This window comes from Mauremys reevesii, linkage group 22, assembly GCF_016161935.1.
Source record: "Mauremys reevesii isolate NIE-2019 linkage group 22, ASM1616193v1, whole genome shotgun sequence".
In the NCBI taxonomy this organism is placed as follows: domain Eukaryota; kingdom Metazoa; phylum Chordata; order Testudines; family Geoemydidae; genus Mauremys; species Mauremys reevesii.
In genome coordinates this window covers 24,060,949-24,084,544 of record NC_052644.1, presented here as the reverse complement: position 1 = coordinate 24,084,544, position 23,596 = coordinate 24,060,949, and the positions used below count along the sequence as shown (strand labels likewise).

The 23,596-nt window shown below is 62.4% G+C and overlaps 1 protein-coding gene across 1 annotated transcript in view; it reads left to right on the top strand.

Annotated features, from left to right (window-relative positions):
* Positions 1-23,596, top strand: part of CACNA1F (calcium voltage-gated channel subunit alpha1 F) — a 64,847-nt gene that overhangs the window by 1,133 nt on the left and 40,118 nt on the right. The window contains 11 exon segments of the mRNA XM_039509858.1: positions 539-678; positions 1,191-1,333; positions 3,384-3,536; positions 3,607-3,803; positions 5,941-6,044; positions 11,085-11,251; positions 12,618-12,701; positions 13,485-13,707; positions 13,709-13,732; positions 14,396-14,556; positions 23,205-23,430. Coding sequence (XP_039365792.1) covers positions 539-678; positions 1,191-1,333; positions 3,384-3,536; positions 3,607-3,803; positions 5,941-6,044; positions 11,085-11,251; positions 12,618-12,701; positions 13,485-13,707; positions 13,709-13,732; positions 14,396-14,556; positions 23,205-23,430 — 1,622 coding nt within the window.

Sequence of the window (23,596 nt, the reverse complement as noted above, 5' to 3'; positions counted from 1 at the left end):
GCCCTCCCAGAGCCGGGCGAGAACCCCGGCGTCCGGCTCCCCCCACCTCTGCCCAGCAACCCCCACTGCCCTCCCAGAGCCGGGCGAGAACCCCGGCGTCCGGCTCCCCCCCGCGCTCTGCCCAGCAACCCCCACTGCCCTCCCAGAGCCGGGCGCGAACCCCGGCGTCCGGCTCCCCCCCCCCCCGTCAGCCCTGTGAGCCCCTTGGTGTCACCCGGGCATTGGGTTTAGCCTCATTAAGAGCTCCGAGCTAATGAGTGTCCTTAAGGAGCCGCTGGGTCCCTGGGCAGAGTCATGGGGAGGGGAAGGAAGGAGCTCGGGGGGGCTGGGGGGACCATCCTGCACCTTCGTTCCCCCGCCTGGGATTGTCCACCCCCTCCCCCACCGCTGCCACCATCCCCTGCAGGCTCGGGGCCTGCCCGGACGCCGGGGTTCATTCTCTGGGGTGCAGGGGGCGTTGGGGTGTGGGCGGCTCACGGCCGAGGGTTGGAGCTGCCCGGACGCCTGGGTTCAATCCCCGTCTCCCCCCCCCCCACAGGAGCAGGTGGAATACGTCTTCCTCATCATCTTCACGGTGGAGACGTTCCTGAAGATCATCGCGTACGGCCTGGTCCTGCACCCCAGCGCCTACATCCGCAACGGCTGGAACCTGCTGGACTTCGTCATCGTGGTGGTGGGGTGGGTCCGAGCCCCCCGTCCCGCCCCCCCGTCCCGTCCTGCCCCCGTCCCCCGTCCGCCCCGCCCGGCTCCCCAGCGCCTGCATCCGCAACGGCTGGAACCTGCTGGACTTCGTCATCGTGGTGGTGGGGTGGGTCCGAGCCCCATCCCGCCCCGTCCCGTCCCGCCCCCGTCCTGCCCGCCCCGTCCCCCGTCCCGCCCGGCTCCCCAGCGCCTGCATCCGCAACGGCTGGAACCTGCTGGACTTCGTCATCGTGGTGGTGGGGTGGGTCCGAGCCCGTCCGCCCCGCCCCCCGTCCTGCCCCCCGTCCTGCCCCGCCCCTGTCCCCGTCCGCCCGGCTCCCCAGCGCCTGCATCCGCAACGGCTGGAACCTGCTGGACTTCGTCATCGTGGGGGTGGGGTGGGTCCCCACGGCCCTGTCGTCTGAGCCCCCCCCGCTGGGTCCCTCCCCCCGCCCCCCTGGCCCCGTCCCCCGCCCGTGGTGCCCTCTCACCTGCCCGCCCCCCCGCAGGTTGTTCAGCGTGGTCCTGGAGCAGGCATCCCACAAGCCCGGGGACGCCCACCACATGAGCGGGAAGCCGGGCGGCTTCGACGTCAAAGCCCTGCGGGCCTTCCGCGTCCTCCGGCCCCTGCGCCTCGTCTCCGGCGTCCCCAGTAAGGAGCGGCCCTGGCGGCCGGGCACTGCAGGGTTGTGATGTGCTGCACTGCGGGAGTTGTGTTGAGTTGAATGATGCCCTAGGACGCTGTCTCACTGCACCGTGGTGCGTTGCAGTGCACGGCGTCTCCTTGGACAGTAACACATTACACTGCACACTGCATGGGGTGACCCTGCACGTCGGCGAGTCGCAGTGCGTATTGTCTCACTGCGCAGCGGTGGAGCGCACTGCATTTTGCATGGGGTGACCCTGCACATCGGCGAGTCGCAGTGCGTATTGTCTCACTGCGCAGCGGTGGAGCGCACTGCATTTTGCATGGGGTGACCCTGCACGTCGGCGAGTCGCAGTGCGTATTGTCTCACTGCGCAGTGGTGGAGTGCACTGCATTTTGCATGGGGTGACCCTGCACATCGGCGCGTCGCAGTGCGTATTGTCTCACTGTGCAGCAGTGGAGCGCACTGCATTTTGCATGCGGTGACCCTGCACGTCGGCGAGTCGCAGTGCGTATTGTCTCACTGCGCAGCGATGGAGCGCACTGCATTTTGCATGGGGTGACACTGCACAGTGGTTTCTTTCACTGCCTGCGTACACGTCATTCATTTGCACCCTGCTCTCTAGCACTGCAACCCATTTTGCTGCAGTGTTGCATTTCACTGCATTCTTATGAAGTTGCGCTGCCCCACGATGCGTGGCACTGCACAGTGTGAGGTCACAGTGCCCCATGGCGTGTTGCACTGCACGGTGTGAGGTCACGCCACCCCACAGCGTGAGGCACTGTATGGTGTGAGGCCACCCCACCCCGTGGCCCCTGGCACTGCACTGAGTAAGGTTGCAGTGCCTCACGGCCCCTGGCACTGCACAGAGTGAGGTCACACTGCCCCACGGCCCGTGGCACTGCACGGTGTGAGGTCACGCTGCCCCATTGTGCGTGGCTTTGCACGGCGTGAGGTCGCCCTGTCCCACAGCCCCTGGCACTGCACGGCGTGAGGTCGCGCTGCCCCACGGCCCCTGGCACTGCTCGGCGTGAGGTCGCAGTGCCCCACGGCCCCTGGCGCTGCACGGCGTGAGGTCGCAGTGCCCCACGGCCCCTGGCACTGCACGGCGTGAGGTCGCAGTGCCCCACGGCCCCTGGCACTGCACGCGGTCACACTGCCCCACGGCCCGTGGCACTGCACGGCGTGAGGTCGCAGTGCCCCACGGCCCCTGGCACTGCTGGCGGTCACACTGCCCCACGGCCCCTGGCGCTGCACGGCGTGAGGTCGCGCTGCCCACGGCCCCTGGCACTGCACGGCGTGAGGTCGCGCTGCCCCACGGCCCCTGGCGCTGCACGGCGTGAGGTCGCAGTGCCCCAAGGCCCCTGGCACTGCACGGCGGTCACACTGCCCCACGGCCCCTGGCACTGCACAGTGTGAGGTCGCAGTGCCCCACGGCCCCTGGCACTGCACGGGTTGAGGTCCCACTGCCCCACGGCCCCTGGCACTGCACGGCGTGAGGTCGCAGTGCCTCACGGCCCCTGGCACTGCTCGGCGTGAGGTCGCAGTGCCCCACGGCCCCTGGCACTGCACGGCGTGAGGTCGCGCTGCCCCACGGCCCCTGGCACTGCACGGCGTGAGGTCGCCCTGCCCCACGGCCCCTGGCACTGCACGGCGTGAGGTCGCAGTGCCCCACGGCCCCTGGCACTGCACAGTGTGAGGTCGCAGTGCCCCACGGCCCCTGGCACTGCACGGCGTGAGGTCGCGCTGCCCCACGGCCCCTGGCACTGCACGGCGTGAGGTCGCAGTGCCCCACGGCCCCTGGCACTGCACGGCGTGAGGTCGCGCTGCCCCACGGCCCCTGGCACTGCACGGCGTGAGGTCGCGCTGCCCCACGGCCCCTGGCACTGCACGGCGTGAGGTCGCAGTGCCCCACGGCCCCTGGCACTGCACGCGGTCACACTGCCCCAGTGCATTGCACCCTGTTTTGCGGCACAGTGTTGCCTTGCGCTGCACACTGCACACCTCTGCCCTGACCCCCAGGCCTGACCCCCCGTGTCTCCCCCTCCCCCGCAGGCCTGCACATCGTGCTCAACTCCATCATGAAGGCCATGGTGCCCCTGCTGCACATCGCGCTGCTCGTCCTCTTCGTCATCATCATCTACGCCATCATCGGCCTGGAGCTCTTCATCGGCCGCATGCACAAGACCTGCTTCCTCGTGGGCTCAGGTACCGCCCGCCCCGCCCCCCCGCCCCCGGCCCGGGGCCCCGCCTCACCCGCCGTCCCTCCCCTCCCCAGACCTGGAGGCCGAGGAGGACCCCTCGCCCTGCGCCTTCTCGGGGCACGGCCGGGAGTGTCCCCTCAACAGCACCGAGTGCCGGGGCCGCTGGGACGGGCCCAACGGGGGGATCACCAACTTCGACAACTTCTTCTTCGCCATGCTGACCGTCTTCCAGTGCATCACCATGGAGGGCTGGACCGACGTGCTGTACTGGGTGAGCCCCTGCCCCCGACCGCGGGGACCTGCGCCCCGACCCTGGGGACCCTGCACCCTGACCCAGGGGACCCCACTGCACCCCGACCCTGGGGACCCTGCACCCCGACCCGGGGCCGTGCCCCCCGACCGCGGGGACCCCCCCTGCACCCCGACCCCGGGGACCCCTGCACCCCGACCCCGGGGACCCCCCGGCACCCCGACCCCCGGGACCCCCTGCACTCCGACCGCGGGGACCCTGCACCCTGACCCCAGGGTCCCCTGCACCCGACCCGGGGACCCCCTGCACCCCGACCCCGGGGACCCCCCTGCACCCCGACCCCGGGGACCCAGCACCCTGACCCCGGGGACCCCCCTGCAGCCCGACCCCGGGGACCCCCTGCATCCCGACCCAGGGGACCCCTGCACCCCGACCGCGGGGACCCTGCAGCCCGACCCCGGGGACCCCCTGCATCCCGACCCTGGGGACCCCTGCACCCCGACCGCGGGGACCCCTGCACCCCGACCCCCAGGACCCCTGCACCCCGACCCCCAGGGTCCCCCTGCACCCCGACCGCGGGGACCCTCTGCACCCCAACCCCGGGGCCCCAGCCCCCAGACCCCGGGGGCCCCGCTGCCCCCCGACCCAGGGACCCCTGCACCCCGACCCCTGCACCCCAACCCGGGAACCCCTGCACCCTGACCCCTGCACCCCGCCCCTGGGGACCCCTGCACCCCGACCCCCTGGGTCCCCCTGCACCCCATCCCCCGGGTCCCCCTGCACCTGACCCCCAGGGTCCCCTCTGCACCCCGACCCCAGGGACCCCCCTGCACCCCGACCCCCCTGCACCCCAACCCGGGGACCCCTCTGCACCCGACCCCGGGGACCCTGCACCCCGACCCCGGGGACCCCCCTGCACCCTGACCCCTGGGGACCCTGCACCCCGACCCCCGGGACCCCCCTGCACCCCGACCCCGGGGACCCCTCTGCACTCCGACCCTGGGAACCCTGCACCCCGACCCCGGGGACCCCCCTGCACCCCGACCGCGGGGACCCTGCACCCCGACCCCCTGCACCCCGACCCCGGGGACCCGTGCACCCCGACCCCGGGTACCCCTGCACCCCAACCCCAGGGACCCCCTGCACCCCAACCCCCGAGACCCCCCTGCACCCCAACCCCCGGGGACCCTGCACCCCAACCCCGGGAACCCTGCACCCCAACCCCGGGGCCCCCCTGCACCCCGACCCCCTGCACCCCGACCCCTGCACTCCGACCCCCGGGTCCCTACACCCGACCCCGGGGACCCCCTGCACTCCGACCGCGGGGACCCCTGCACCCCGACCCCGGGGACCCTGCACCCTGACCCCAGGTCCCCTGCACCCTGACCCTGGGGACCCCCTGCACCCCGACCCTGGGGACCCCTGCACCCCAACCCCAGGGACCCCTGCACCCGACCCCAGAACCCTGCACCCCGACCCCGGGGACCCCCGTGCACCCCGACCCCGGGGACCCTGCACCCTGACCCCAGAACCCCTGCACCCCTCCCAGTGCATCACTATGGAGGGCTGGACTGAGGTGCTCTACTGGGTGAGACCCCCACATCCCAAGCCCCGGGACCCCCTCACTCCCCAAACTCCCACGAGTTCCCCTGCACCCAACCCCACCCTGCTCCCCAAACCCCAGGGATCCTCCTGCACCCGACCCCGGGTCCCCTGCACCCGACCCCAGGACCCCCTGCACCCTGACCCCCAGGGATCCTCCTGCACCCCCACCCCCGGGACCCTGCACCCCGACCCCAGGGATCCTCCTGCACCCCAACCCCGGGACCCTGCACCCCGACCCCAGGGATCCTCCTGCACCCCGACCCCGGGTCCCCTGCACCCGGACCCCCAGGACCCCTGCACCCGACCCGGGACCCTGCACCCGACCCCTGGGGACCCCCTGCACCCCGACCCCCAGGGATCCTCCTGCACCCCGACCCCCGGGACCCTGCACCCGACCCCTGGGGACCCCCTGCACCCCAACCCCCAGGGATCCTCCTGCACCCCGACCCCTGGAGATCCCGCCCTGGGGTCCCTCCTGCCCCCCCTAGACTGCTATCCACAGTGGTTCCCCCTGGGGGCTCCGTGGGCCCCTCTGACCCCTGTCCCCCCACAGATGCAGGACGCTATGGGGCATGAGCTGCCCTGGGTTTACTTCGTCAGCCTGGTCATCTTCGGCTCCTTCTTCGTGCTCAACCTGGTGCTGGGGGTGCTGAGCGGGTAAGGGGGGGCCTGGCCGGGGGAGGGGATGCGCCCAGCGTGGGAGGCGGCTTGGAGAGGCTCTGGGGGCAGGTGCGGGGGAGGGCATGTGATAAGTGTGCTGGGGCGTGTGCACCAGGGAAGCATGTTCTAAGCGTGTCGGGGCGTGTACAGCAGGGAAGCATGTTCTAAGCATGTCAGGGCATGTGCAGCGGAGACGTGTGTTCTAAGCGTGTCAGGGCATGTGCAGCGGAGAAGCGTGTTCTAAGCGTGCCGGGGTGTTGTCCCGGGGTCCCCAGCGCTGCTCTGGGGCTGCTCCCTACGGAGCCAGGCAGGACTCTGGGGAGTCTCCTCTCGGATCAGACTGTCACCAGGGCCAGCAGCTCCCACGGCTTCGCCTCCCTGGGTCTGAGCCCCGAGCGTTCGGCCTCCCCTGCCGCTCCGTGCGCTTCCCCCAGGCGGGTCCTGGGGGCCACGGGGCCCCCCCCCCCCCCCCCCCCCGCAGCCAGACGTGACTCTCAGCCAGGGACACGGAGGGTTATTAGCCCACAGGAACACGGGCTGAATTTATACATTGGGAGTGAGACCAACAAGATAACAACAGACATAGCCAGAGGGGGCGGTTAGGTGTAAGGAAGGGGGGGGGGGACGGATACTAGATCGACAGGTCATACTGGGAGTGCTGGGTCCCTACCGAGTGGGGTGAAAAGAGTGAGAGGAGCCCAACAGGAAAGATTAGGATGTTTGTTCACCAATGCGAGAAGCTTAGGGAACAAAATGGAGGAACTGGAGCTCCTGGTCCGGGAATTGAAACCGGATATCGTAGGAATAACCGAAACCTGGTGGAACGGTAGCCATGGCTGGAGCACAGGTATGGACGGGTCTGTGCTGGTTAGGAAGGACCGAGGCAAAGGTAAAGGGGGGGGAGTAGCATTGTATGTCAATAATGAGGTGAAATGTAACGAGATAACTAGCACTGCAATGGATAATACAGAGTCTGTCTGGGCAATGGTCACATTGGGGGGAAAAACTACCAGAGCCTCCCCCGGGATAGTGCTTGGGGTGTGCTATAGACCGCCGGGATCTAGCCTGGAGACGGACAGAGAGCTCTTTAATGTCTTTAAGGAGGTAAATACTAATAGGAACTGTATGATCATGGGGGACTTTAACTTCCCGGATATAGATTGGGAAACAAATGCTAGTAACAATAACAGGGCTCAGCTTTTCCTAGACGTGATAGCTGATGAATTCCTTCACCAAGTGGTTGCTGAACCGACGAGGGGGGAGGCCATTTTAGATCTGATTTTGGTGAGTAACGAGGACCTTGTTGAGGAAATTGTTGTAGGGGACAACCTTGGCTCGAGTGAGCATGAGCTAATTCGGTTCAAAATAAATGGGAGGATAATCAATAGTGCATCTGAGACTAGGGTTTACGATTTCAAAAGGGCTAACTTTACTAAATTAAGGCGACTAGTTAGGGAAGTGGACTGGACTAACATACTTAGGGATCTAAAGGCAGATGACGCCTGGGGTTACTTCAGGTGTAAGTTGCAGGAGCTGTCAGAGGCCTGTATCCCGAGAAAGGGAAAACGGCTCGTGGGTAGCAGTTTTAGACCGAGCTGGATGAGCATGCGTCTCAGAGGGGTGATTAAGAAAAAACAGAAAGCGTACCAGGAGTGGAAAATGGGAGGGATCAGCAAAGAAACCTACCTTATTGAGGTCAGAGGGTGTAGGGAAGCAGTGAGAAAGGCAAAGAGCCGGGTGGAGATGGACCTAGCGAAGGGGATTAAAACCAATAGCAAACGGTTTTTTAGCCATATAAATAGGAAGAAAACCAAGAAGGAAGAAGTGGGACCGCTTAAAACTTTAAACGGAGTGGAGATTAGGGATAATCTTGGCATGGCACAATATCTGAACGAATATTTTGCCTCCGTCTTTAATGAGGCTAATGAAGGGCTAAGGAATAGTGATAGAGGGACTGATGGGAATGAAGATATGGGGGTAGACATTACGGTATCTGAGGTAGAAGCCAAACTTGAACAGCTTAACGGAAGTAAATCGGGGGGCCCGGATAATCTTCATCCTAGAATATTAAGGGAACTGGCGAGTGAAATTGCTAGCCCGTTAGCGATGATTTTTAATAAATCTCTAAACTCGGGGGTTGTACCGTTTGACTGGAGATTAGCTAATGTAGTTCCTATATTCAAGAAGGGGAAAAAAAGTGACCCGGGTAACTACAGGCCTGTTAGTTTAACATCTGTAGTATGCAAAGTCATGGAAAAAATCTTAAAAGAGAGAGTGGTTCCGGAGCATGAGGCTGATGGCAACTGGGATAGTTTACAGCATGGATTTACGAAAGGTAGATCGTGCCAAACCAACCTGATCTCCTTCTTTGAGAAAGTAACAGATTTTTTAGACAAGGGAAATGCGGTGGATCTAATATATCTGGATTTCAGTAAGGCGTTTGATATGGTACCGCATGGGGAATTACTGGTTAAATTGGAAAAGATGGGGATCGAAATGAAAATCCAGAGGTGGATAAGGAGCTGGTTAAAGGGGAGATGCAGAGGGTCGTATTGAAGGGTGATCTGTCGGGTTGGAGGGGGGTTACCAGTGGAGTTCCTCAAGGTTCGGTTTTGGGTCCGATTTTATTCAATCTATTTATCGCTGACCTGGGAACCAAGAGTAGGAGTGGGCTGATAACGTTTGCGGATGACACGAAGTTGGGAGGTATTGCCAATTCGGAGACGGATCGGGATATCCTCCAGGGAGATTTGGATGACCTGGTAAACTGGAGTATTAGTAACAGGATGAAATTCAATAGTGAGAAGTGTAAGGTTATGCATTTAGGGATGACTAACAAGAACTTTAGTTATAAGCTGGGGACGCACCAGTTGGAAGTAACGGAGGAGGAGAAGGACCTAGGAGTCCTGGTTGATCGTAGGATGACTATGAGTCGGCAATGTGATGTGGCCGTTAAAAAAGCTAATGCGGTCTTGGGATGCATTAGGCGAGGTATTTCTAGTAGGGATAAGGAGGTGCTAGTCCCGTTATACAAGGCGTTGGTGAGACCTCATTTGGAGTATTGTGTGCAGTTTTGGTCTCCCATGTTTAAGAAGGATGAATTCAAACTGGAACGGGTATAAAGAAGGGCCACTAGAATGATCCGAGGAATGGAAAGCCTGTCGTATGAAAGGAGACTTGAGGAGCTCGGTTTGTTTTCCTTAACCAAAAGAAGGATAAGAGGAGATATGATTGCTCTCTTTAAATATATCAGAGGGATAAATACCAGGGAAGGAGAGGAATTGTTTCAGCTCAGTGCTAATGTGGACACGAGGACAAACGGATATAAATTGTCAGCCAGGAAATTCAGGCTTGAAATTAGACGAAGGTTTCTAACCATCAGGGGAGTGCAATACTGGAACAGCCTGCCGAAGGAAACAGTGGGGGCGAAGGACCTCCATGACTTTAAGATTAAGCTAGATAAGTTTATGGAGGAGATGGTATGATAGGATACCGGGCTTAGTCAATAGGTCAATTAAGTGCCACACTGGTAAATAGTACAATGGGTCAATGATAGGATATAACCTTTTTCCAGAGGGTCTGGCTGGAGAGTCTTGCCCGCATGCTCGGGGTTCAGCTGACCGCCATATTTGGGGTCGGGAAGGAATTTTCCTCCAGGGTAGATTGGCAATGGCCCTGGAGGTTTTTCGCCTTCCTCCGAAGCATGGGGCAGGGGTCGCTTGCTTAAGGAGTGGGTGGATCGGCTTATGTGGCCTGCATCTTGCAGGAGGTCAGACTAGATGATCATAATGGTCCCTTCTGATCTTGAATTCTATGATTCTATGAACCAGAGCTCGTAGGTACCGCGAGCCGGACCCCTCGGCCGGGTCCATCCTGGGGGGCAGGGAGCCAGACCCCCCGTCTGCCCTCACTCCTCGCCCCCAGCCAGTTCCAGCCTGACCCCCCCCCAGCTCCTCCTCTCTGCTCAGCTCCTTCCCCGGGCCAGGGGGTCTCCTGACCCCTTTGTTCTCTGACCCCTTCAGCTGGCACCTTGCAGGGCCCCCACCCCGGCCATTAGCTGCCAGGAGTGTCGGCCCTTTGCTCTGCAGCAATCACCCCCTCAGCCCCCCACCTAGAGACTCAGAGCTCTGCCGGCGCTGGCCGTACTCCACCTCCCTGTGGGGAATAACGTACAGCGCCGGGCGCGGCTCCAGCACCGGGGCTCTGACCACACTGGCGCTTTGCAGCGCTGCAGGGGGGGTTCACACCCTGCTGCAGCGCTGCAGGGGGGGCGTTCACACCCAAGGCCTGAGAACTGCATGGGGGAAACTGCGCCCCCCCCCCAGCATTCAGAGGAAACACTGAGAACAGTCCCAGTTCCTCCCAGTGAGGTGTGGTGGAGCAGGGGCTGTCTGTGTGGGGAGGGGAGAGCAGGGAGGATTTAGGTGAGGGGCAGGTATTCAGCCTGTCACATGAGCCAGGCCTGGGGGAGGGGAGGGGACACCTCTGCCCGGGGGCTAGACAAAGAAAAGGGGCGGAGGGGGAGGGTTGGGTCAGTCTTCGGTTGGGGAGCTGGGTGGTGGGTTTTCAGGGGGTCCTAGGCTGGGAGCCAAGCACCCTGAACCCCCAGAAAGGCCAGATCGAGGGGTCCTGGCTCTGAACACAAGCTGGGCTGTATCCTGTGTTCCTGTGTCCAATAAACCTTCTGTGTTACTGGCTGGCTGAGAGTCACTGTGGGTCCCAGGAAGAGGGGTGCAGGGCCGGACTCCCCCACACTCCGCGACATGTGTACAGAGGGGAATCATGTGACAAGCGTGTTGGGGCATGTGCAGAGGGGAGCGTGTTCTAAGCGTGTTGCGGTGTGTGAGGCTGGATTGTGTGTGCCATTGGCATGTCAGTTGTGTGGGCGGATCATACGCATGTGACAGGCCGTGCAGCCCGTTTGTGCGTGTCATTAGCATGTTGAGGCGTGCGGCTGGATCCCACATGTGCGTCCCATGTGCGTGTGCTTAGCGTGTTGCTGCATGTGCCGGTGGGTTAACCCCTCGCTGCCCGCAGGGAGTTCTCCAAGGAGCGGGAGAAGGCCAAAGCCCGGGGGGACTTCCAGAAGCTGCGGGAGAAGCAGCAGATGGAGGAGGATCTCAGGGGCTACCTGGACTGGATCACGCAGGCCGAGGACATCGACCCCGACGACGAGGAGGGGGACCCTGAGGACAAGCACGCCCGTGAGCCCCCCCACCCCACGGTGCCCCTCACTCCCGACCCGCAGCCCCCAGCCCTGCCGGTGCCCCTCACTCCCGACCCGCAGCCCCCCCAGCCCTGCCGGTGCCCCTCACTCCCGACCCGCAGCCCCCCCAGCCCTGCCGGTGCCCCTCACTCCCGACCCGCAGCCCCCCCCAGCCCTGCTGGTGCCCCTCACTCCCGACCCGCAGCCCCCGGCTAGCCGGGCCCTGGTATCTGGGCCAGCAGATCCTGCACCCAGGCGAGGGGAGTTTAGCTGCAGCCAGCTGTGTCGGGGGATTAGCGGGCAGAGAAATGAGATTTCGAGGCCGGGAGATTAGTGGGCATCCGAGTAAATTACTAGCTGGGAAGAGGGGGGAATATCCTGGCAGTGGGGGAGGGGGCCAGCGGGGAAGAGATGGGGGGGGCAGAGCAGAGTCTGTTTTCTCTCAGCAGGGCGGGGGCTGGGGACACTGCAGAGTTGTGATCTTCCCCCCAGCAGTGCCCCAGGGGGCAATTAGCGGCTGCCTGGCACCGGGAGCCCTTCCCCCAGGGGCAGCCAGGGCGAGTCCCTGCCTCCAGTGGTGCCCCCCCGCCCCTGCCCCCGCCAGGCAGAGTTAATTAGCTCCCTGGGGCCTCCTTAGCCTCTCTGTTGTACACTCCCCTCCCAGGGCCAGGAGAACCCAGGAGTCCGGGTTCCCAGACTCACCCCCTGCTCCAACCCACCAGCCCCCCCTGCTCTAACCACCAGCCCCACTTCCCTCCCAGAGCCGGGAGAGAACCCAGGAGTCCTGGCTCCCAGCCTCCCTGCTCTAACCACCAGCCCCATTCCCCTCCCAGAGCCGGGAGAGAACCCAGGAGTCCTGGCTCCCGCCCCCCCGCCCGCTCCTGTATCCCGGGGGAGCTGTATCGGGGGGTTGGTGGATCAGTCCCTGGGTTCTGTCACAACCTATGATGCCGGGGGGGGGGGTCACATCCCGTCTTTGTCACAATGCTCACGTCTGTGTGTCTTGTCTCTCTTTCCCCACCCCCGCACATTCCCGTCCGTCCGTCCCCACACACCCCGTCCCTCCCTCCCTCCGTCCCCACACGCCCCGTCCGTCCGTCCCTCCCTCCTCCCATCCCTCCATCCGTCTGTCCGTCCCCACACGCCCCGTCCGTCCCTCCCTCCCTCCTTCCATCCGTCTGTCCGTCCCCACACGCCCCGTCCGTCCCTCCCTCCCTCCTTCCATCCGTCTGTCCGTCCCCACACGCCCCGTCCGTCCGTCCCTCCCTCCTTCCATCCGTCTGTCCGTCCCTCCCTCCTCCCATCCCTCCATCCGTCTGTCTGTCCCCACACGCCCCGTCCGTCCGTCCGTCTCGCTGGCGAAGGGGTGACCGTGGAAGACCTGACGCAGAAGAAGAAAGACCGACTCCGATGGCTCCATCACTCCAGCCATTCCACCGACACCCACAGTAACGTGGCGCCTCCATCTCTGTCCGTCTGTCTGTGCCCGTGTGTCATTGCTGGGGGGGGGGCTCATGTCTCCACCTGCCCCCCCACGGCTACTCATTAATATCCTGTTCCCAGCTCCCCGCCGGGGTCAATACAGAGTCACCCGACTGCAGTGGAGCCAGGGCCGGATTCTGATCTCAGCTCCCCTGGGGTCAATCCAGAGTCACTCCTGATTGCAATGCGGGCAGGGCCGGATTCTGATCTCAGGTCCCCTGGGGTCAATCCAGAGTCACTCCTGATTGCAATGCGGGCAGAGCCGGATTCTGATCTCAGGTCCCCTGGGGTCAATCCAGAGTCACCCCTGATTGCAATGCGGGCAGGGCCGGATTCTGATCTCAGGTCCCCTGGGGTCAATCCAGAGTCACTCCTGATTGCAGTGGGGCCAGGGCCAGATTCTGATCTCAGCTCCCCTGGGGTCAATCCAGAGTCACTCCTGATTGCAATGCGGGCAGGGCCGGATTCTGATCTCAGGTCCCCTGGGGTCAATCCGGAGTCACTCCTGATTGCAATGCGGGCAGGGCCGGATTCTGATCTCAGGTCCCCTGGGGTCAATCCGGAGTCACTCCTGATTGCAGTGGGGGCAGGGCCGGATTCTGATCTCAGGTCCCCTGGGGTCAATCCGGAGTCACTCCTGATTGCAATGCGGGCAGGGCCGGATTCTGATCTCACGTCCCCTGGGGTCAATCCGGAGTCACTCCTGATTGCAGTGGGGGCAGGGCCGGATTCTGATCTCGGCCCCCCAGGTCAGTTCAGAGTCACGAGGGGGGAGCTCACCCGTACGTCTCTCCCCCAGCCAGTCTCCCTGCGAGTGAAACGACGTCCGTCAACACCGAGAACGTGGGCGAAGAGGAGCATCACGCCACCTGCTGCGACGTGTATCTGTGAGTGCGCGGAGGGGCCCCAGGTCCCACCCCAGAGGTGGCTGCGTTTGATTTTTCGTTTCTTTTCTCTTCTCTTTCTGCAGAGGCAAAATCTCAAAGACAAAATTCTGGTGAGTGGGAGTGAAGGAGGGGGAGTCTCCGCCCTGCGGGGTGGGGGGTGTCTCTGTGGGGCCCAGCCCCGCTGACCCCCTGCGGGGGGAGCTGTCCCAGCCCCAGGGGGTGTCTCTGTGGGGCCCTGTGGAGGGGTCTCTGTGGGGCCCTGCGGGGGGCACTGTCCCAGCCCATGGGGGTCTCTGTGGGGCTCGGCCCATGGGGGTCTCTGTGGGGCTCGGCCCGCGGGGTCTCTGTGGGGCTTGGCCCACGGGGGGGTCTCTGTGGGGCTCGGCCCAGGGGGGTCTCTGTGGGGCTTGGCCCATCGGGGGGTCTCTGTGGGGCTCGGCCCAGGAGGGTCTCTGTGGGCTCGGCCCGCGGGTGTCTCTGTGGGGCTCGGCCCGTGGGGTCTCTGTGGGGCTCGGCCCTTGGGGTCTCTGTGGGGCTCGGCCCAGGGGTCTCTGTGGGCTCGGCCCGCGGGGGTCTCTGTGGGGCTCGGCCCGCGGGGGGGTCTCTGTGGGGCTCGGCCCATGGGGGTCTCTGTGGGGCTCGGCCCGCGGGGGGGTCTCTGCGGGGGGGTCTCTGTGGGGCTCGGCCCATGGGGGTCTCTGTGGGGCTCGGCCCGCGGGGGGGTCTCTGTGGGGCTCGGCCCCGCTGACCCGTGCCCCCGCTCTGCCCCCCAGCCGCCGGTGCCGGCGCATGAACCGGCTCCTGCGGAAGCGCTGCCGCCTGGCCGTGAAATCCGTCTCCTTCTACTGGATGGTTCTGATCCTCGTCTTCCTCAACACGCTGACGATCGCCTCCGAGCACGACAACCAGCCCGCCTGGCTGACGCAGATCCAGGGTGAGCCCCGGCCGCGGGGGGGGGGCTGGGAGCCCGGACGCCTGGGTTCTCTCCCGGCTCTGGGAGGGGAGTGGGGTCTAGTGGGTAGAGCTGGGAGCCCGGACGCCTGGGTTCTCTCCCGGCTCTGGGAGGGGAGTGGGGTCTAGTGGGTAGAGCTGGGAGCCCGGACGCCTGGGTTCTCTCCCCGCTCTGGGAGGGGTTTATTATCGCTGCGGGGGCTCAGAGCTGTTTGCCGGAGCAGGGCGGGGGCGGATCAACCTGGGGAAGTCGCAGGGGAGTTTTACTGGGACTGGCTGCATGGGGGGTGGGATCTCACGGGGTGACTTCACTTGAGGGGCGACACCCGAGCGAGGGTGGAAACCGGGTCGACTCCTGGGGCACTTCCCAGGGCGGGGTAAGAACTTGCCCCAGGCCTGCGGGTTTCAGCATCATCTTTAGGGTCCCGCTGACCCCCCCCACCGGCCCGTTGGCCTGGGGGTGAGACGCTGAGGCCCAGCTGTGCCGGACCCCACGCTTCGCCCCGAGCCCCTGGCAGGCCGGACGTGGAGCTGGAGCCCGGATCCGTCAGGACTCCCCTGGGGAGCCCCACGCGGCTGCCACGGTGTCGGCTGCGGTGCAGGCCAGGGCACCGCCTCGGCTGGCGGCTGGCGAGATCTGCCCCCGCCCGCGTCGTCTCACTGAGGGGCCCCACCGCGGCCACGGCCACTTCCTGTGCTGGGCCTGGGTCCTTGTCCCGCCCGGCCCCAGCTCCGGTGGGCTCGCAGGGGCGGCAGCCAGATCCCTGGTGGGATGTCATGGCCGGGGGGGGGCGGGGAGCCGGGGCCCGAACCCTCAGCCAGCCAGTAACACACGGGCTCTAGTAGCTGACAGGAACAGCCCAAACCAGAGGTTGCAGGTTCAGGAAACAGGACCCCTGAGTCGGGTCCATCTTGGGGACCAGGGAGCCCTGGGGCTCCCTCCGTTTCCCCAGCCAGCTCCAAGCTGAACCCCCCCCGCCCGCCCCTCCTCCAGCCTGGGCCGTGTCACCTGGCCCCAGCCCCCTCCCGGCTCAGGTTACGCTCGGGTGTCGCCCCTCAAGTGAAGTCACCCCGAGATCCCCTCCCCAGTGCAGCCAGTCCCAGCAAAACGCCCCCGCAACGTCCCCAGGTCGATCCTCCCCACCCCGTCCCGCTCCCAGGCGAACCCGATCGCTAGTGGCCTCAGTCCCAGTCCCGATCTGTGAGATTCCCAGCCCAGGTCCCCCTGCCTGGGGTCTGCGGGAACCCAGCCACCTCCCCGTAATGAGGAGAAAACCCCGTCCCAGTGGGGCCGGACCCCCGTCAATCTGCCCTGAATCCTCGTCGCTCTTAATGCCAAACCCAGACAGGTCCCAGCCCCGACCCTGCCCCCGTCCGGTATCTCGCCAGGCCTCGGGGATCTCCCATCTCCCCCCATCTCCCCGCCCGCCGATCCCAATCCCGACCGGTGAGAAACCCAGCCCCGGTCTCTGCAATATCCCCTCCTCCGTCAGCCTGACACCCAGCCAAGAGACTTCGTCTCTGCCTCTGCACCCCCCAAGCCAAATCCCCCCAATCCCAAGCGTCGGGCCCGGGAAATCCTAACCCCCTTGTTCCCGTGACCGTCTCTACCCTCAGTCATCCCTGGCCAAGATACCCCTGGCCTCCCTCCACCCTAATCCCATCCTCCTTCACCCAGCGCGGCAGCGTCCTAATCTCCTGGCGCAGATAATCCCAACCCTGCTTCCAGTGGTCCCTCTGGGCTAATCTCTGGGCTAGATTTTCCCAATCCCCAGTCTAGGTAGCCTACGAGATAATCCCGAGCACAGATATTCCCAATCCCGGTCCTAATCGTAAACCCGCCCTGTGATGAGCCCCCCGATAACCCTCATCCCCCCCCCGGGTGATCCCGGCTCTGTGTCCCCCTGGCCTGGAGAACACGCCCCATCTCCCTCGGTGAGACCCCCCCCCGATAACCCTCATCCCCCCCCGGGTGATCCCGGCTCTGTAGAGACCTGCCTGGATCCCTGAGTCCGTGCGTCACGCGCTGTAATCACCCTGAGTGAGAGACCCCCCCAGTTTGCGCTAATCCCGGGCCTCACCCGTGCTAACCCGGCAAGCCCGGTTCAAGTCGCTGCCCCGGCACTGACCCACCCAAGCCCGGCCCCCGGCCCCGGGCGTCTCCCCAGTGTCTCCCCACTCCCGGCCCGGGCGCCTGCCCCACTCCCGGCCCGGGCGTCTCCCCCACTCCCGGCCCGGGCGTCTCCCCCCGCGGCCCCGGGCGTCTCCCCCCACTCCCGGTCCAGGGCGTCTCCCCCCCCTCCCGGCCCTGGGCGTCTCCCCCCGCGGCCCCGGGCGTCTCCCCCCACTCCCGGCCCTGGGCATCTCCCCCCGCGGCCCCGGGCATCTCCCCCCACTCCTGGCCCCGGGCGTCTCCCCCCACTCCCGGCCCCGGGCGTCTCCCCCCACTCCCGGGCGTCTCCCCCCACTCCCGGTCCCGGGCGTCTCCGCCCCCCAGCCCTGGGCATCTCCCCGCGGTCCCGGGCGTCTCCGCCCCCCAGCCCTGGGTGGCCTGGGGTCCCCGGCGCTGCTCTGGGGCTGCTCCCCACAAGCCAGGCAGGACTCTGGGAGCCTCCTCTCCCTCGGAGCAGCCTGGCTGCAGGGCAAGACGCTCCCACGGCTTCACCTCCTGGGTCTCTCCTTGGAGCGTTTGGCCTCCTCGGCCCCCCGTGCGCTTCCCCCAGCGAGTCCCCCCGGCGGGGTCCTGGGGGGCCACAGGGTCCTGCCCCCCCCTGCGCAGGCAGACGTGACTCTCAGCCAGCCGGGGACACAGAGGTTTCGATGCCAGGAACAGGGGCTAACACAGAGCTTGTAGGTACCGCGAGCCGGACCCCTCGGCCGGGTCCATCCTGGGGGGCAGTGAGCCAGACCCCCACGTCTGCCCTCACTCCTCGTCCCCAGTCGGCTCCACACTGACCCCCCCCAGCCCCTCCTCTGCTCAGCCCCTTTCCCGGGCCAGGGGGTCTCCTGACCCCTTTGTCTCCAACACCTTCAGTCGGCACCTTGCGGGGGGGGGGGGCCGCCAGGCCAGCAGTTGCCAGGAGACAGTGTCAGGCATTTCGGTGCACTGGCCCCTCGCTCTGCAGCAACCCCCCCCCCCGGATCCCCCCTCCTGGAGACTTAAGAACTGCAGAGGGGAAACTGAGGCACCCACAGCGTATTCAGAGCAAACATTCAGAACATTCCCAGTTCGTCACACTGGGCATCTCGCCCCCCTCCTGCCCCCTGGGCGTCTCCCCTCCCCCGGCCCCCAGGCATCTCCCTTCCCCCATCCTGGCCCCGGGCATCTCCCCTCCCCCATGCTGGCCCTGGGCGTCTCCCCCCCACTCCTGGCCCCGGGCGTCTCCCCCCCACTCCTGGCCCCAGTGTTGCACAGACAAAACTACACAGGAGCTTTCCAGGGGGCAAGACAGAGATGCCACATTTATTATGATAACAACTTGATTTATGACCAATAACTAATATCTTAATCCTTCTACACACACACACACACACACACACACACACACACACACACACACACACACACACACACACACACACACACACACACACACACACACCCCCATCAGATGCTCTGCAGCTGCTGCATAGTTTCCAGTCCTGGACATGGCTGGAGCCCGTGGCTTGATTTCCCAGCCTGGGTTGGTAGCTCGGGGCGGTGACTGGCCAGCACAGCCGGGCAGGAGGAGGAGCTGGGTCTCTGTGGGGCAGGCGCCGATGCCCGTCCATGCTGGCAGCAGAACGTTACCCCCCAAAGTCTCCCATCTCACCCAGCCTTTTTGTAGGCTTGAGTCTGAATCCAGAGTCTCTAGGTCTTGCTCTAGGTCAAACCGCCTCTGGGTTTGGTGACTGATCACCCGTCAATTGCAGGCCTGACTGTCAGCCTGGGACCCGGCTTTGATCGTCCTTCTCTTGTAGCTTTTCTGTTTAGGGTGGACTCTGCTCACTTTGTTAGGGCTCTTGTCTGCAGCTTCAGCCGCTGGGGTGTGAACTCTGCTTATCAGGACAGGCCGGGGCCATCATCCATCCATAGCTCAGTCACACATCGAACCTAACTAAGGAGAGCACAGCAGGGTTTGCAGAAAGGAAGGTTGGAGGAAGCTTTTACGAAATGGAGAGAGCGTTTCAAACTGGGGTTTGGATTCCAATATGGCAAACAGTGAACAGAGGTTACAATGTAGGCACGTGCAGTGACTGGTGAACAGTGAACAGAGGTTACAATGTAGGCACGTGCAGTGAATGGTGAACACTGAACAGAGGTTACAATGTAGGCACGTGCAGTGACTGGTGAACAGTGAACAGAGGTTACAATGTAGGCACGTGCAGTGACTGGTGAACAGTGAACAGAGGTTACAATGTAGGCACGTGCAGTGACTGGTGAACGGTGAACAGAGGTTACAATGTAGGCACGTGTAGTGACTGGTGAACAGTGAACAGAGGTTACAATGTAGGCACGTGCAGTGAATGGTGAACGGTGAACAGAGGTTACAATGTAGGCACGTGCAGTGACTGGTGAACAGTGAACAGAGGTTACAATGTAGGCACGTGCAGTGAATGGTGAACGGTGAACAGAGGTTACAATGTAGGCACGTGCAGTGACTGGTGAACAGTGAACAGAGGTTACAATGTAGGCACGTGCAGTGAATGGTGAACGGTGAACAGAGGTTACAATGTAGGCACGTGCAGTGACTGGTGAACGGTGAACAGAGGTTACAATGTAGGCACGTGCGGTGACTGGTGAACGGTGAACAGAGGTTACAATGTAGGCACGTGCAGTGAATGGTGAACGGTGAACAGAGGTTACAATGTAGGCACGTGCAGTGACTGGTGAACAGTGAACAGAGGTTACAATGTAGGCGTGCAGTGAATGGTGAACGGTGAACAGAGGTTACAATGTAGGCACGTGCAGTGACTGGTGAACAGTGAACAGAGGTTACAATGTAGGCACGTGCAGTGAATGGTGAACGGTGAACAGAGGTTACAATGTAGGCATGTGCAGTGACTGGTGAACGGTGAACAGAGGTTACAATGTAGGCACGTGCAGTGACTGGTGAACGGTGAACAGAGGTTACAATGTAGGCACGTGCGGTGACTGGTGAACGGTGAACAGAGGTTACAATGTAGGCACGTGCGGTGACTGGTGAACGGTGAACAGAGGTTACAATGTAGGCACGTGCAGTGACTGGTGAACAGTGAACAGAGGTTACAATGTAGGCACGTGCAGTGACTGGTGAACGGTGAACAGAGGTTACAATGTAGGCACGTGCAGTGACTGGTGAACGGTGAACAGAGGTTACAATGTAGGCACGTGCAGTGAATGGTGAACGGTGAACAGAGGTTACAATGTAGGCACGTGCAGTGAATGGTGAACGGTGAACAGAGGTTACAATGTAGGCACGTGCAGTGACTGGTGAACAGTGAACAGAGGTTACAATGTAGGCACGTGCAGTGACTGGTGAACGGTGAACAGAGGTTACAGTGTAGGCACGTGCAGTGACTGGTGAACAGTGAACAGAGGTTACAATGTAGGCACGTGCAGTGACTGGTGAACGGTGAACAGAGGTTACAATGTAGGCACGTGCGGTGACTGGTGAACGGTGAACAGAGGTTACAATGTAGGCGTGCAGTGACTGGTGAACGGTGAACAGAGGTTACAATGTAGGCACGTGCAGTGACTGGTGAACGGTGAACAGAGGTTACAATGTAGGCACGTGCAGTGACTGGTGAACGGTGAACAGAGGTTACAATGTAGGCACGTGCAGTGACTGGTGAACGGTGAACAGAGGTTACAATGTAGGCACGTGCAGTGACTGGTGAACGGTGAACAGAGGTTACAATGTAGGCACGTGCAGTGACTGGTGAACGGTGAACAGAGGTTACAATGTAGGCACGCGTGCAGTGACTGGTGAACGGTGAACAGAGGTTACAATGTAGGCACGTGCAGTGACTGGTGAACGGTGAACAGAGGTTACAATGTAGGCACGCGTGCAGTGACTGGTGAACGGTGAACAGAGGTTACAATGTAGGCACGTGCAGTGACTGGTGAACGGTGAACAGAGGTTACAATGTAGGCACGTGCAGTGACTGGTGAACGGTGAACAGAGGTTACAATGTAGGCACGTGCAGTGACTGGTGAACGGTGAACAGAGGTTACAATGTAGGCACGTGCAGTGACTGGTGAACGGTGAACAGAGGTTACAATGTAGGCACGTGCAGTGACTGGTGAACGGTGAACAGAGGTTACAATGTAGGCACGTGCAGTGACTGGTGAACGGTGAACAGAGGTTACAATGTAGGCACGTGCAGTGACTGGTGAACGGTGAACAGAGGTTACAATGTAGGCACGTGCAGTGACTGGTGAACACTGAACAGAGGTTACAATGTAGGCACGTGCAGTGACTGGTGAACAGTGAACAGAGGTTACAATGTAGGCACGTGCAGTGACTGGTGAACGGTGAACAGAGGTTACAATGTAGGCACGTGCAGTGACTGGTGAACGGTGAACAGAGGTTACAATGTAGGCACGTGCAGTGACTGGTGAACGGTGAACAGAGGTTACAATGTAGGCACGTGCAGTGACTGGTGAACGGTGAACAGAGGTTACAATGTAGGCACGTGCAGTGACTGGTGAACGGTGAACAGAGGTTACAATGTAGGCACGTGCAGTGACTGGTGAACAGTGAACAGAGGTTACAATGTAGGCACGTGCAGTGACTGGTGAACGGTGAACAGAGGTTACAATGTAGGCACGTGCAGTGACTGGTGAACGGTGAACAGAGGTTACAATGTAGGCACGTGCAGTGACTGGTGAACGGTGAACAGAGGTTACAATGTAGGCACGTGCAGTGACTGGTGAACGGTGAACAGAGGTTACAATGTAGGCACGTGCAGTGAATGGTGAACAGTGAACAGAGGTTACAGTGTAGGCACGTGTAGTGACTGGTGAACAGTGAACAGAGGTTACAGTGTAGGCACGTGTAGTGACTGGTGAACACTGAACAGAGGTTACAATGTAGGCACGTGCAGTGACTGGTGAACGGTGAACAGAGGTTACAATGTAGACACGTGCAGTGACTGGTGAACGGTGAACAGAGGTTACAATGTAGGCACGTGCAGTGACTGGTGAACGGTGAACAGAGGTTACAATGTAGGCACGCGCAGTGACTGGTGAACGGTGAACAGAGGTTACAATGTAGGCACGTGCAGTGACTGGTGAACGGTGAACAGAGGTTACAATGTAGGCACGTGCAGTGACTGGTGAACGGTGAACAGAGGTTACAATGTAGGCACGTGCAGTGACTGGTGAACGGTGAACAGAGGTTACAATGTAGGCACGCGCAGTGACTGGTGAACGGTGAACAGAGGTTACAATGTAGGCACATGTAGTGACTGGTGAATAGTGAACAGAGGTTACAATGTAGGCACGTGCAGTGACTGGTGAACAGTGAACAGAGGTTACAATGTAGGCACGCGCAGTGACTGGTGAACGGTGAACAGAGGTTACAATGTAGGCACGTGCAGTGACTGGTGAACGGTGAACAGAGGTTACAATGTAGGCACGCGCAGTGACTGGTGAACGGTGAACAGAGGTTACAATGTAGGCACATGTAGTGACTGGTGAATAGTGAACAGAGGTTACAATGTAGGCACGTGCAGTGACTGGTGAACAGTGAACAGAGGTTACAATGTAGGCACGTGCAGTGACTGGTGAACGGTGAACAGAGGTTACAATGTAGGCACGTGCAGTGACTGGTGAACAGTGAACAGAGGTTACAGTGTAGGCACGTGTAGTGACTGGTGAACAGTGAACAGAGGTTACAGTGTAGGCACGTGCAGTGAATGGTGAACACTGAACAGAGGTTACAATGTAGGCACGTGCGGTGACTGGTGAACAGTGAACAGAGGTTACAATGTAGGCACGTGCGGTGACTGGTGAACAGTGAACAGAGGTTACAATGTAGGTACGTGTAGTCAATGGTGAACAGAAGTTACAATAGTGAAACAGTGCAAGTCTCAGTGATTTAAGCAGGAATTGGATTGATAGTGAAACGTACAAGGGCAGCTGACTGAACAGCTCTGGCTCTTCATTGTCAATTAGCCAGTTCTTGGGGTAACCGGTTTGATGAATTAACGTTGTTTCATTCCTAAAACTTTACTGATGAAGTTACATGAATAAAGTGAACAGTTAAAACAATTTCATTCATCAGTTCTACACCGGGCGCCTCCCTCCCCCCTCCTGCCCCCAGGCGTCTCCCTCCCCCTCCTGCCCCCAGGCGTCTCCCTCCCCCTCCTGCCCCCAGGCGTCTCCCTCCCCCTCCTGCCCCGGGGTCTCCTCCCCCTCCTGCCCCCAGGCGTCTCCCTCCCGTCCTGCCCCGGGCGTCTCCCCCTCCTGCCCCGGGCGTCTCCCCCTCCTGCCCCGGGCGTCTCCCCCTCCTGCCCCGGGCGTCTCCCCTCCTGCCCCGGGCATCTCCCCTCCTGCCCCGGGCGTCTCCCCCTCCTGCCCCGGGTGTCTCCCCCTCCTGGCCCTGGGTGTCTCTCCCTGAGTGCCCCCCGTCTCCCCCCGAGTGACCCCCGGGCGTCTCCCCCCAGCCTACGCCAACAAGGTGCTGCTCTCGCTCTTCACGCTGGAGATGCTGCTCAAGCTCTACGCCCTGGGCCTGCAGGGCTATTTCGTCAGCTTCTTCAACCGCTTCGACTGCTTCGTGGTGTGCGGGGGCATCCTGGAGACGCTGCTGGTGGAGCTGCAGCTCATGGAGCCGCTCGGCATCTCCGTGCTGCGCTGCGTCCGCCTGCTGCGCATCTTCAAAGTCACCAGGTCCGCGGGGGGGACCGGGCAGCGGGGCTGGGCCGGGCATGGGAGGGGCACGGGAACAGGCCATGGGGCCGGGCTGGATGTGGGGATGGGCCAGCAGCTGGGTACTGGGTGTGGGGCTGGGCCGGGCATGGGAGGGGCACGGGAACAGGCCATGGGGCCGGGCTGG